The 13212-nt window shown below is 50.9% G+C and overlaps 1 protein-coding gene across 1 annotated transcript; it reads right to left on the bottom strand.

Moving 5' to 3' along the window:
• Positions 1-2865: 2865 nt before the first annotated feature.
• Positions 2866-13146, bottom strand: PIN1 (peptidylprolyl cis/trans isomerase, NIMA-interacting 1). The gene is made up of 4 exons (XM_068421743.1): positions 13036-13146; positions 11134-11334; positions 6979-7089; positions 2866-4105 (listed from the first exon to the last, which is right to left on the bottom strand). The coding sequence occupies exons 1-4, from the start codon at positions 13091-13093 to the stop codon at positions 3996-3998; spliced, it is 480 nt and encodes a 159-aa protein (XP_068277844.1). The 5' UTR covers positions 13094-13146; the 3' UTR covers positions 2866-3995.
• Positions 13147-13212: the final 66 nt, after the last annotated feature.

Raw genomic sequence — 13212 nt, 5'->3', positions numbered from 1 at the left:
CCATTGAGACCCCGCTCTTCCCAGGAGCAGGGACGGACCCTGAGCCACGCAACTGCTGCTTCTCCATCCAGCCCCCGCTCCGGGTCTCATCACGGCACTTCCTTGAGCAAACCACGGGTAATTTCTATTGTATTTTCCACAAAACCCAATTCCTGCAGAGGCTTTGTGAAAAATGAACACGTTGGGATCAGCCATTTGGTAACACACCCAACAAACACCACCAGAACCTCCTCTCCCTTCACACAACCACCACCAGAACCTCGTCCCAACGTCACCGTTCGATTTAATCACACCAAGACTTTGGTCTGTGAACCAGAATATCGCTCACTGCTCCACAGTGCACCCAAGGAGGATTTTTTTGCTGCCCACCACCCTCCCCAAATCTTAGGATTTCTTCTGGGGCAGAAATGCCAACCGTGAGCATCCTCCGTGCCCTCCTAAGTACCCTTCGTGCCCTCCTGAGCACCCGGTGCCCTCCTGAGCACCCTCCGTGCCCCCCTGAGCATCCTGTGCCCTCCTGAGCACCCTCCATGCCCTCCTGAGCATCCTCCATGCCCTCCTGAGCATCCTCCGTGCTCTCCTGAGTACCCTCCGTGCCCTCCTGAGCACGAGAACGGTTCAGCTTTTCACGCTGGGCCCCAGCAGCTTCCCCGCAGCCCCTAAAGATCAGCCTGTGCATAGGAGCTCCCCCATCTCCCCTCCATCCACGCACCCCAACATATATATCTCTCTCCATAGGTGCGAGAGGTGCATTTTTAATGGGACTTCGACCCAGCTCCGATTCCCTCCCCAAGCTCCTTTCCAGGGCTGGAAGGGGGGAGCTGCTGCACCACCAGCCTGAGGGACAGGGAGTCCAGGGTCTCGCAGCCCCGTTTCAATAACGGCGTTTGACAGAGACGGATTCGGTCTCCTGCAGCGCGGCGATCCCAGCCAGCACGGGCTGCCCTCTCCGCCGGTGCCCGTAACGCACGGCGGGTTTGGCAGGCAGAAAAGAAGCCTTGAGCCTGGTTTTGGGAGAGCAGCAGAGGCAGGGGGGTTACCCCTTTCCCTGCCTGCTTGTCTCTTGCCTTCAGCCTCGATACTGCACGACTCCGGGCTGAGAGCACTGGAGAAAAGCATCGTTCTCCTGCGCCAGCCCCAGCCCTGCCTCCAACTCTGCTCCTGATCTCCTGGGATGCGACAGCCTCTTCCTCAGGCCTTGGAGAGAAACCAGAAGAAATCCCTTAAATGATCCTTCCGGAGAAGCGAAGGCTTCAAACGCGACACAGTCAGAAGCGGTTACTGTTAGTGTCACCGCTCCAGCGACGGAGCCAAGGGCTGACACTCGGCTGGAGCACGGAGCCAGGGCTCCCTGCAGGAGCGGGGCTGGACGGAGCCGTGCTGCTCCCTGACTCACCCAGAACAGTATCCCAGAGCCACAGACTGGTTTGGGTTGGAAGGACCTTAAAGACCATCCAGTTCAACCCCCTGCCATGGGCAGGGACACCTTCCACCAGCCCAGGTTGCTCCAAGCCCCATCCAACCTGCCCTTGAACCCTGCCAGGGAGGGGGCAGCCACAGCTTCTCTGGGCAACCTGGACCAGGCTCTCACCACCCTCACAGCAAAGAATTTCTTCCTAATATCTCATCTCAATCTCCCCTCTTGCAGTTTAAAACCGTTCCCCCTCGTCCCATCACTCCACGCCCTTGTAAAAAGCCCCTCTCCAGCTTTCCTGTAGCCCCTTCAGGCACTGGAAGGTGCTAGAAGGTCTCCCCAGAGCCTTCTCTTCTCCAGGCTGAACAGCCCCAGCTCTCTCAGCCTGTCTCCAGAGCAGAGGGGCTCCAGCCCTCGGAGCATCTCCGTGGCCTCCTCTGGACTCGCTCCAACAGCTCCATGTCCTTCTTGCTCCATCCCCAGCCACCAACACGCACTTTTTAGAAGCCAGCCCCTTCTCAGGCAGCCCCACGACTTGCTGCTGCGAGGTCTTTGCCCATGACAAACCCTCTGCCTATGACAGTAACAGAAAACCCCCAGCAGCATCTTAACCCACACCCCAAATTCTCCACCTTCTCTTTTTTTCACGGCCATCTCCTCAACCTTCCACTCGCGGTCACACTTTTCATTTTTATTTATTTTTTTTAAATCAATGTGTAGCCACAGAAACCAACTTTCACCCGACGCGTGAGAGCCTTCCACCTCCCAGCACAACCAGCAACGAGTAGAACCGCCAGCGATATCCAGATGTTTGGGTTTGGTGATGCGGGTAACTGGGGAGAGCACGGAGGAGAGGTTGCCTTTCCCCAGCTCTAAGATGGGAGTTTTTAGGAAAAAAACCCAACCCACCGAGGAGCTGCTCTCCATAATCGCTGATTTCACAGCACGAAAGGAACACCCAGACTTGCAGAGCTCAGGAGAGGTAGGACACCGTTATTAAATTGCACTAGAAATACTGTTTTTACCTTATCTGAAGTAACACCTTGTACCAGGATTTAAACCGTTCTTAGGAAATAAGACATCGACTCGACGCAACGCAGGAGAACCCAATAACAGAGAATAAAGAACATTAACTTACAGCTTAAGACAAATTTGGAGAAGTTTTTCTTAACACCATGCGAGCCACATTTCCATTTTAGGATTAAAAAAAAAAAACACAACAAACAGCAAGAGCCAACTCAGCACATACTGCAGAGGTTTTTGTTTGTTCTAACAGAAGCAACAAGATCTCTAAAGGCAAAGGAGGAGAAATAAGCAAAAGGAGGAGAAATGAGCAAAAGGAGGAGAAATGAGCAAAAGGAGGAGAAATGAGCAAAAGGAGGAGAAATGAGCAAAAGGAGGAGAAATGAGCAAAAGGAGGAGAAATAACCAGTACCAGAGCTCTCGAAATGTTTAATTGGAGAGGGCTTTATTTTCTGCTCAAGAGAACTGGAACTATACAGCTGGTTTGCACTGGACCAAAGCTGGGATTTTTTTCCCCCCCCTCCCCGTTTTTCTTTTGCCAAACATAAGCAATGCAGCGTAACCGGAAAACAATGACTTACAGTGTTTAAACCACGAGTGGATTGAGAGGAGCTTGAGGGAAAAAAAACAAAGAGCCTTCTAGCTAGAACTGCACCCCCACCACAGTCCCGCCCCGCAGCACGGCACCGTCGTGTCTAAGTAATGGAGTGACTCCGGGCTGGCACGGGAAGCACACAGCATCCTACGTACCGCTACGCAGCTCGGGCTGGCGACTGCTCCTCCTGCAGCGGGAACTACTGGCCGTTAGCCTCTCTCGTTGGGATTCAGGACCAAAAGGCATCTTCAAGTGTGAGAATCGAAGCGATGGCAGGAGCAGAGGGAGGTCCCGGTGCCACCGCGCGACGGGGACAGAGGGACGACGCAGCTACGGATGGACACCGAGGGACGGGCGCCCCGTGCTAAGCTGGCTCATCATTTGAGATCTTGCAGTCAATTTATGAACGGCTTTAGTAAATCACTTCTACAAACCAAGAGCAAGTATCGTTCCTTCGGGTTAAAATGTGTTTTTAAGCGAAACATGCAGAGGCTGGGGGAGCTCCTTCCGTCGTAGCACCAGAGTTCACAAGTCAGCGTGGCCGTCGTCAGCGCGGCGCTGCAATAAATACTCGGCGTCTCTAACGGGGTGGATGTGGGAAGCACTGAAGTGTGACCTTTAGCACTGACAACTCCTCCGCTTAGGAGACACGTCAATACAACTCAAGCAGCTGTGGCATGCCAGAAAGGTTGGGTTTAACGTGCTCTCTGCTTACGAAAGATGCTACTGTCTTAGTTTGCTCGTGTTCTCACCCTTGGCTAACCATGCATCTCTGCAGGTGAAAAACACCGTGTCAGGTGCCACAGAGGATATTGAGATATGAAATGAGCTTTTTTTTTTTTTAAACTGGATATGAAGTTCATCTGGGAGAGTGCAGGGTTGGCGTAGGTTTTGTGGTTTGTTTTATTTTTTTTTCTCCTTTCTTCCCCTCGCCCTTTCCTTTCTACGTGTCACCAAGGCACTTCACTCCGTGCGTAGGATGATGTGGATCCCTGATTCTGTGAAAACCGGCCCGCTCATCTCGCCAGCCCTCAGCGCAAATGAGGCGTCTTCAAAAGGCTTCTGCATCTGACCTGCAGAGAGCAGACACCAGAAAGTTCAATTAAGCCCAGCAACGCACGGAGGATCTTCCTGAGCAAGCAAGCCTCAAATGAGGACAGCTTCCAGGCAAACAACAAAGTCACCAATTAGTAACTTGCAGGGGGTATTTGTTTTCATCTGCTCCCAGAAGATGATTCAAAACAACTAATTCACACATGCGTGTACACAGATGTTTTTCTTTTTTTTTTTTTAAAACAGGGGGGTTTTGTTCAGATCCTACAGACATCACTGCAGCAAGGAAAGATACTCAGAGAGCTGCGGACCCAAAAGGCAGAGGAAATCTGTTCTGCAGACTCACTGGCTCAAGTGGATGTTCGTCTTCCAGCCTCGCGTGCCCTCCAGGTACGCGGGGGGAATGGATGCGGTGTGCATTACAAGCTGTGCTAAATAATTTACAAGGTACACGTGGATAATGTCATGACCTAGATAAGAATTGCTCTTAAGGCCTCTAAGTCACCGAGTTGCAGGAGGTTTTAACAATCCAGGGTCAGGAAAGCCAGAGGTGCTCAGAGGAAGGACCCCGCACGGGGACTCACGAGCAGAACCACCGCAGCTCTGCAGAGGGGCAGAAGGAACAAGCAGCACAAGTGCTCAGCCAGAATGATTCAAGCCAAGAGGAGAGCCAGCAGCCTGCTGCAGGGGGACTCAGGGGGGACAGTATTTTTGCCCAGCTTCCTGTGACAGCAGTTAGAGCAGAGAAACCGCCCGCCCCAGATGAAGTAACGAGGTTTTACTGCTACCAACAGGTCAAAGTCTCACCGGGGGACTCTCAGCAAAAGCTTCAGCAGAAGGACAAGGTGCGTGCGAGGGAAGGCCAGGAGGTGACAGTCCCCCAGGCACAGAGGGAACCCTTACTCTCTGCTCTTTGCACTGGCCACGCTCGCAAAGCTCGCCTCGAGATGCCTGAGGAGATGTACGGACCAGCGTCTTGCCAGAAACGCGACATAAATCTCCTGTAAGTTTACGACGCTTGTCTCCAAGCTTCGAGGCGGTGCTGTGGCTTTGGGCTCCGCAGCACGTTAGGAGGGGGCTGCAGAAAGCTTCCAGGCAGCCTGACAGCTGGATCAGCAGCAGACATCGCAGCCATACACTAATCTCTTTGCAAACGAAACCTTCCCGACCCTTCAAAGGCCGCCACATCCCAGATGCATGGCATCCAGCCCGGCAGCATCTCCAGAATTCATGTTTTATTTCAGGGCCTCCATCCATCCATTCCCTTTTCTCTACACCAGTTTGATGCCACAAAAGGCACTCAATTCCTCCCTTTCAGGATCAGTAATAGCTTCAGCTTGGTATTTTCCCCTTCCAAAAAACAGTGGCTTATTACTGAAGCGACCTGATGCATACAGCTTTCCAGAGCTTCCCTTCTCTCGTGTCAGCGTTTCGATTAATTGCCAGGAGAGGCAGGCAGCGTGCCTGGCTCCCAGCTCCAGTTACAAAGCCAGTGTCACTCGCCGTCAGGCAGACCTGCCTCGTCACCTGAATTTTTTTGGTTATTTTCCACTAGGACCTGAAATCTTTACTGCAGATGAGGTAAAGCCTCCCTGCTGAACCACAGCGGTCTCCCTCGAGCAGAAACATGACTTATTTGAAGGGTTTCAGGAAGACAAATGGAAATGTTTTAATAACTTCACCTCCGAAGTAACCAGTGCTCCAAGTTCTAACAAATTACATTTTCAGCCCAGTAAAAAAAAAAACCCAAGAGGCAGAGAGGGGGATGGAGTGGCAGCCCAGGGGCTTGGCCACCACACATGGCTCCAATGCCATCTAGTGGGAACTGGCTCTTGCAACAATTTCTTTACATTTTGGTGCAGCCAGAAAAAAAAAGCAATAAATCTCTTTCTATATGCCTCCAGAGAGCACAACGAGCAGAGCTTCCACTGAACCCCCAACAGCAGACACAGCACCCTAGGATTAATGCTTCATTATGTACAAATCCATCAACTATCACTGAAAGGATCTATTTGAGGAGGGAACTGTTGCTGAGCTACAGCAACGCCGCACCCTGAAAAGGAACAGTGATTAAAAACAGTATTTTAGGGGAAAAAAAACCCAAACCACATTCTTGAATAGAGTGTAACCTGCCAAAGCTGGGTGGGCGTCAGCTGGCAGGGCAAATAAATATGCACAAACACCTTCGCTACAAAAAGATTTTGGTTTGTTCTTTGAATATTGCAGCTGTGCTCACGACATCATCGCTTGATGTTTTCCTCCTAGTGGAAATTACTGCAAAGAGCATCCCTAAGATAAAGCAAAAGAGGTTTCAACGTTACGCTTCCCCATCCCAAAGATTCTTCCTCCCACACACGCAAATCTCATTAACGAGGAAGAACCCACGAGCTTTTTGTTGTCGCTCCCTCACTGCACTGATCAATAATCCTGTAACAAAATCTCTCATCAGCAATGCTATTTCGGTGGGCTGTGAATTGTTATTTCCACAATTTGCTAATAGCTTTCTCATCCAAGATTAGAGTGCCAAACCATTTATCTGGCGGGCCGTTAGCAAGACTTATCCCTTCTTCCTCATTCAGGGCTCATTACGCTGTGGGACTGGATTTCCACTCGGCGTAGCTGGAAAACCCTTTTCCAGAGGGAAAAGCCAATTTCATGAAGGGCGTTTGCACAACAGCTCCTCTCCACCTAAAATACTACTATAGTTGTATTCCTAATTGGTTTAACTCCTAGGCATAAACGACATCTCCTGCACAGCAGGCCGCCTAGCATGTAAATCCATTTGCATGGTCATTCCCCCAGCAGTTTTTGCATTATCAAACCCCACCTCCTGCCAAGATCAGCACCAACCCTGTAATCTTGACCCACGTCGCCAGCCTGGAGCTCGACTCACCTCTTCCAAACGCGCCCAGGTCGCCTCCCGCTTTTGCTGAGCTGCAGTCGCTGAACTGGGAAGCGAGAGATTCAAAATCCTCTTCTCCCGATTTTATCTTCTGGATGTAGCCTGTAAATACAGGGAATAATTCAGTCAGGGGAGGGGAAAAAACCCCCAAAAACCCACTTTAAGCATTACCTCCTGCACCAAGAAGGGCACAAACAGCCCCGTACACACACCACGTACACGCAGCGAGGTTTTCAGACCTCTTGAATGAAGACAGAGCCAGACCTAAACTTTCCTAACACCCCAAAAGCACTTGTCTCACGTTTGGGTTTTTTTTTTCCAAGCACGTTTCCATCTTTGCACCGTGGCCCATTTCTATTGAAGCTTCTATTAAATAAAAAAAAAGGTGATTCCGCCTCCTACTGCCCCTGAAGCACGGGAATTTATTATTGGGCTTCAAAACAGATGAGCTTTTGATTTCAGAAGGGCTCCCCTCCGTCGAAGAAGGAGCATGAAGAATCCCCGAGGAGCGAATTATTTGTCAAGGCAGCTTTTTAAAAGGTCACTTAAGAAATATTTGTAGTCTTAAGCGAGAGCTCTGCCTCACTGTTCTGAATCTTTCTGGACCGGTGGAAACCCCCCTGCTAGCTCTTAATGAGAAAACCTAGGAGACAGATCGTATTTTCCAGTCAACAGCTTGATTGGGGAGCCACTAATTACAGATAGTGACTGCTCTGGAGGTGAGCAAAGCACAAGTGCCACTGACACGAGACAGATTTTCTATTAAGTCTCCTGGTTTTGATAACCAAATTTCCTATTTCAGGTCATTCCCATGCAAGCCCTGCAGCCTGCTTGTATAGAGTCTGCACTTTGCTAGATAAACCTCTAAAAAGAAAATAAAATAGGGCTGGGCATCGTTTATTCCAGCCTCAAGCAGTGGAAGGTCCCTACCTGAAAAAGGGTCATGCAGGTAATTCAAGAGCTTTATTATTTGGAGGGATGCTCTCAGCAAAGGAAGAGGGCGGTTTCTGATGTAAAAGGATGAGGAAATTAAGTATTTTCCAGCTCATTTTAACGCTATATACTTGTATAAATTTGAGGAAATATCTGTGAGGGCTGGGGGCAGGTGAGAAAATATTCCTTAATGAGAGAATGGATGTTGCCTCTTAGGAGTTGATGTATCCAGCAGTGACTGAAAAAGCAGGCTATCCATTTCCAAATGAACTCCTTTATTGCAGTTTAATGCTCGCCGGACCAAAACGACGGGGTTTTAAATCTGCAGATTACTCTTGTAGCCTACAGCCCACTTTTTCCTCCCCAATTCAGCCCTCTCTTTAAACCAGCTGCCACTAGCCTGAACCTCTGGCCTTCAGCAAGGTGTCCAAGCTCGGTTTGCTTTTCCAGCTGGGCAGGCCAGGCAGGTTCCGAGGGGTAAAGAGGGTCTCACAAGCTTGTAGAGAAAACCAGTCAACCACACATTGAAACAGAATTTACTTATTAAAACCTCTTAATTTTAAGCCAGTGACCAGCCCAGCAGCAAAATCCGCCTGCCAACTGGATGAGGGTTTTCCTGGATAAAACCTAAGGCTTTTTTAAAGCTAAGGCAGTCGTTCCGAGCCACCTCTACCAAAACAAGACACCTGCACCCCGTGTCTAAACTTTGGCTCTGCAAAGTGGGATTAACGAGCCCTTTTCCCCAGATGATCTCAGTACCTGATCTCAGATACTGTCCAGGTTTTAATAAAGTGCCCCTAAAAACTTCTGGGCGTAAGTTAAATGGAATAATGAGCGCAAGAAGAGTGAGATGAAGAATGGCAATGGATTGTGCTGACACGAGGAGTACTGAGGCAGAGCAGCTTTTGGGGACTGATCTTTGGGATGAATCCTAGCTGATTCGGCAACAAGAAGCAGGGGTGAGCTAACGAAACATGCAAATAACCAGCTGGAAGCACTGTCAGCAGAAAGGAGGATCAGAATATTAAACGTGACCTGAATGACCAAGCAAGATCCAACGGCACCAAGCGAACTCACGCACCTATTCAGAAAGCAGCAACAAAAAAAATTCACTGTAGGCAGAGAGCTCGATCAGAAAGAGGAGGATTAAATGCAGAATGACAACTCCAAAACAGGGAGTACGACTTTAAAAGCCAGAAACACAGCACCGAAGTCACGGTACGCTCAGCAGAGAAGGGCAGTAGTAAATGCCACAGTCGAAGGCACAGCCAAGAGCTAATCTGGAATATTGCACACCACGATGAACCCACGCTCAAGACAGATTAATTGAAACTGAAATGCAAAGGAGGGCTAAGAGCAGAAAGAGCAGAAGAGATGACCTACATTAGCAGAGACTAAAAACCTGGTTGGCTCAGCGTGCAAAAACAGGCTGGTGAAGAGCGGGGCTCTCGAAATCCACTGAGAGGTCAACATCAGGAAGAAATTAAATTTAATTAAGTAATTAAACAACACTAATGCAAGAAACACTGGATAGAAACTGATCACAAGCAGCGTTTAGCTGGAAACTGGGTTTCTACACAGCAGAGCAGAGATGGTCTGAAATAACCTTCACAGCAAACTCAGACCCTAATGGTCTGTTAAACAGCTAAAGCTTGCAGAGAGGACTAAGAGGTTTCGCTACCTTTAATACCAGGGTCAGGCTCAAATCTGAAATTTCTTCCCAGTTCTTCCCACATTCCCTGCGATAATAAAATAATTAATCACAAGCTGATGTTCCCTATGGCCAGGAATGATGTTTATCGAGGACAAATGTGGACAGAAGGGTGGTCAGGGGTTTTTTTGACAATGGTATTTCCACCACAGGAGTTAATTCCCTGATGGCCTTTACCAAGAACACAAGCAGGGTGTTTACATGAAGTTTTAATCACGACTCTTTCCTCTCCAGGCACCGCAGAGAGATTGAAAGAGAAAGAGACAGAGAATTTGCAGCTTGGCTGAAATATTAAATATTTCATTCTCCTTATCTTTACACCAGTCTCAACTCCCTCAGCACAGATCTCCACACTCCACGTGCATCCTGCTTTACCCCTGGTCACACTTCCTCAGCCACCCTAACCCGAAGGAGACAATTCCCTAAGAAAATCCCCATCCGTGCCAGATAATTCAACCTCCCCTTGCAAAGGTGGTGAGCAGATACCACCTGCTGGTCACTGCCTCAGCGCTTTGAGTTATTCAGCAAAGATATTTCCCCTTCTAGGGCTTTCAAATTAAGAAAATCCTTATATTTATGGTTGGTTAGGATGAAGGCAACAGCCAAAACACCCTCCTTATCTTCCCTCCCTCATTGCTGAAGCCATAAAAGACAGGCCCAGCGCTGTGCTACGTATCTGCGCGCTCGCAGCGTGTCAGCTTGGCTTTGCAACCTCACTGCCACTGAAGAGCACAGTCTCAGCTTCATCAATTAATCACTAGGACAGATTTAAATCTCACCCAAGCCCCTAAATTCCTTATCCTAAGAGGTAAAAGCCAATAGTAACAGCTGGACTCTGAACTCGCTTCTGTAAGATCAAGAACCTCGCTGCCAAAGAAACACGACATCCATTCAGTGCTACTGCCAGAGCTGCAAGGAAAAAAAATCTAGGCTGCAAAGATTCCCCCCAGCTCCTGCAGCAGGGACACAGCACCCTCGCTCCTAGGCCCCAGCACAAGCCAGAACGCTTTGGGAACAGCCCAAGCCGCTCGGGTCACCCGCACGGCCTCGTGCAAGGTGGATCGCCTCCTACAAGCAACTCGATTTCAAGCAGAGGTTAATTAGAACATACTCTAAGTTGCTACTAGGGCAAGGAGTGACATTAAATAAAAAGAAATGTTTAAAGAACATTTGTTTTAGCTTTAAATAATTTTATTTTTTAATATTAAAAATACACATTTACAAAGAAAATACAAACAAACCTCTGAAATAACATTACAAAAAAAAAAATAAAGGGGAAGACACACGGGCTGGGACCTGTCTTTACATCATTTAATCATACAGCAAAACTTTCTCTGAGTGGCTGGGCCACACGAAAGTCCACGTTCAAACCACTCAGCCTAAAAAAACCACTCTGCTTTAGCAAGTTCACAACACACTGAACCACCCATCTCAGGGCCTTAAAAATGACTTTTCCCCTTCAACAGTACCATATTCTCCCTCTCTCTCCTGCATTTACTTGCCATTTATAAGCTCCAGTGCCTCATCTTTGGTCCGCGTGATCTTTTCCTGCCTCCACGACGAGGGTCTTCTGGACTGGTTGTGCTTCACCAGGAGATGTGAACAGCGCACTTTGCTGGGCTCCCCTTGGCCGTTCTTCCCGCTGCCGCTGGGCCGTTCCCACTGGCTGGCATTCGTGATGTGGTTGAAGTAATAAACACGGCCTGCGGGCAGAGAGAGGGGGCTGGCGTGAAAAAAAAGCTCCTGGCAGACCCCGAGCATCAGCTTCTTGACGTTAAGAATCAGTTTCTGACCCCAAGAGGCAGATCCTCGACCCCAAGAGGCAGATCCTCGACCCCAAGAGGCAGATCCTCGACCCCAAGAGGCAGATCCTCGACCCCAAGAGGCAGATCCTCGACCCCGTAGGAAAAGGCGACTGGATTCCTGTGAGAGCTCGGCCACATCCACGCCATCAGCTCAAACACACGAGGTAGGAAACAAGACTTTACAGCTCCACGTAATTTCCTTTAGCCAAAGCACCAGCCCCACGCAAACGCAGGCTCCAGCTGCCTTCCGCTCCACGAGGCTCACACGGATCAGCGACAAAACACCCACGGACGCAGTGGAAACGACAACCACCCCCAGGCACCACCCTGCTGCTGCCGAGAAGGGGGACAGTGCCGGGTTTGTGGCCTGGGGATACGGCTGCGCTGCACTCCAGCCCCGTTCACAAGGGTTAAACAGTGTAAAGCCTCTCTGTTAAGCACCTCCCGCAGCAAACGTGGTCAGCAAAGAGCACAACTTTGCACTGCACAGATCTTTCCTTCCGAAAAATCACCTTTTTTTCTACCAGAAAATAAACCCTTCCTGCACAAGATATCCACGGTTTCTCCAGGTAGCAGAAAATGAAGCGCCTGTGAAGTCACCTTCAGCACTAAAACCAGATAATTTTGAGCTCAAGGACCAAGCGCTCAGAGCCACGCGGGCGTTTACCTGCGATAACTCACAGCATCCATCGAGACGATGCCCGCTTTCTTCTAGCGAATCACTCACCCCAAAGCTCTCCACTGAAGCTAAAAGCAGACCAGACTCGAGAAAAAAGCCAAGCAACCAAGGTGAGGGGCTGCAACAGCAAAGCTGTGTGGCGGGAAGCTACGAGCTCACAGCAATGGGCCCGAGCTCCCGGTTTGCAATCCCAACCAACAGCCTAAACCTGCTAACTCCAGACAGCCACGGGGCTCCCTCCCTCTCCAGGATGCTTCAACCCCGGTAGTTCTGGCAAAAAAGGGTTCACGTGGGCCCCTCTCCCCTCAGCCTCATCGTCCCCGGCTCAAACAAACGAGCAGAGCAGCCAAGCTGATGAACACAACCTCCTAGGAACTGATTTGGAGCCACTAAACACAAAAAGCTCTTGCCACAAAGGATAAAACCCCGCTGAAAGCACCGTCCTGACCCCCCAACTTCCCTCCCCGAGCCACCGCGGCTCCACCGAGGGCAAAGCATCCCAACCCGGAGGCTCCTCTCGGCTCTGCCACCCTGCCCCGCTTCCCTCCACCACTTACCCCAGACGGAGCAACCCCCGCCCCGGCCCCACACACCCGCACGACCCCGGCACCGCTCCCCGGGCAGACCACGGGCCCGGGAGCCGCTTCACCGCACCCTGCCAAGGCCAGACCCCAGCCCCATCCCCTCGGGCACGGCAGCCCCGGAGCCAGGCGCCCCGCACACCCCCACCCCAGCTCTCAGGCCCAGCTCTCCACACCCCGCCGCCCCCGGGCACCGCTCACAGCCCTCACCGAGGCCCAGGCCGGGCCCACCGGGCCGCACCCCCCACAGGGCCCAACCCAGGCCCCCGAGAAGCCCAACCCGCCGCCCCGGGAGCAGGCACCCCCCAGCCCCTCCGCTCCCGGAGCCGCTGCGCGTACCGGAGCTGCGGCTCATGCGTTTCTCCCAGCCCGCAGGCAGCTTCTCCTCCTCCGCCATCTTCCCTCGGCTGCGCCTCCCGCACCCGGCCCGGCCCCATTGGCGCGGGGAGGGGCGGGGCGAACCCGCCTCTTCCCTCCTCCCATTGGCCTGAGGGAAGGCAGCGCCCACCCTCCTCG

The sequence above is a fragment of the Nyctibius grandis genome, chromosome 35, assembly GCF_013368605.1.
Source record: "Nyctibius grandis isolate bNycGra1 chromosome 35, bNycGra1.pri, whole genome shotgun sequence".
Classification (NCBI taxonomy): domain Eukaryota; kingdom Metazoa; phylum Chordata; class Aves; order Nyctibiiformes; family Nyctibiidae; genus Nyctibius; species Nyctibius grandis.
Note: the sequence above shows the minus strand (reverse complement) of the source record. Positions and strands in the feature narration are given on the sequence as shown.

What these genes read in the sequence shown, in the direction of transcription:
- PIN1 (XM_068421743.1), bottom strand. Translation starts at nt 13,093, where the DNA reads ATGGCGGAGGAGGAGAAGCTGCCTGCGGGCTGGGAGAAACGCATGAGC. An exon ending in ACGCATGAGCCGCAGCTCCG is followed by an intron (nt 11,335 to 13,035) that starts GTACGCGCAGCG and finishes CTCTGCCCGCAG; the next exon opens with GCCGTGTTTATTACTTCAAC. An exon ending in CCTGGGCGCGTTTGGAAGAG is followed by an intron (nt 4,106 to 6,978) that starts GTGAGTCGAGCT and finishes TGCTCTCTGCAG; the next exon opens with GTCAGATGCAGAAGCCTTTT.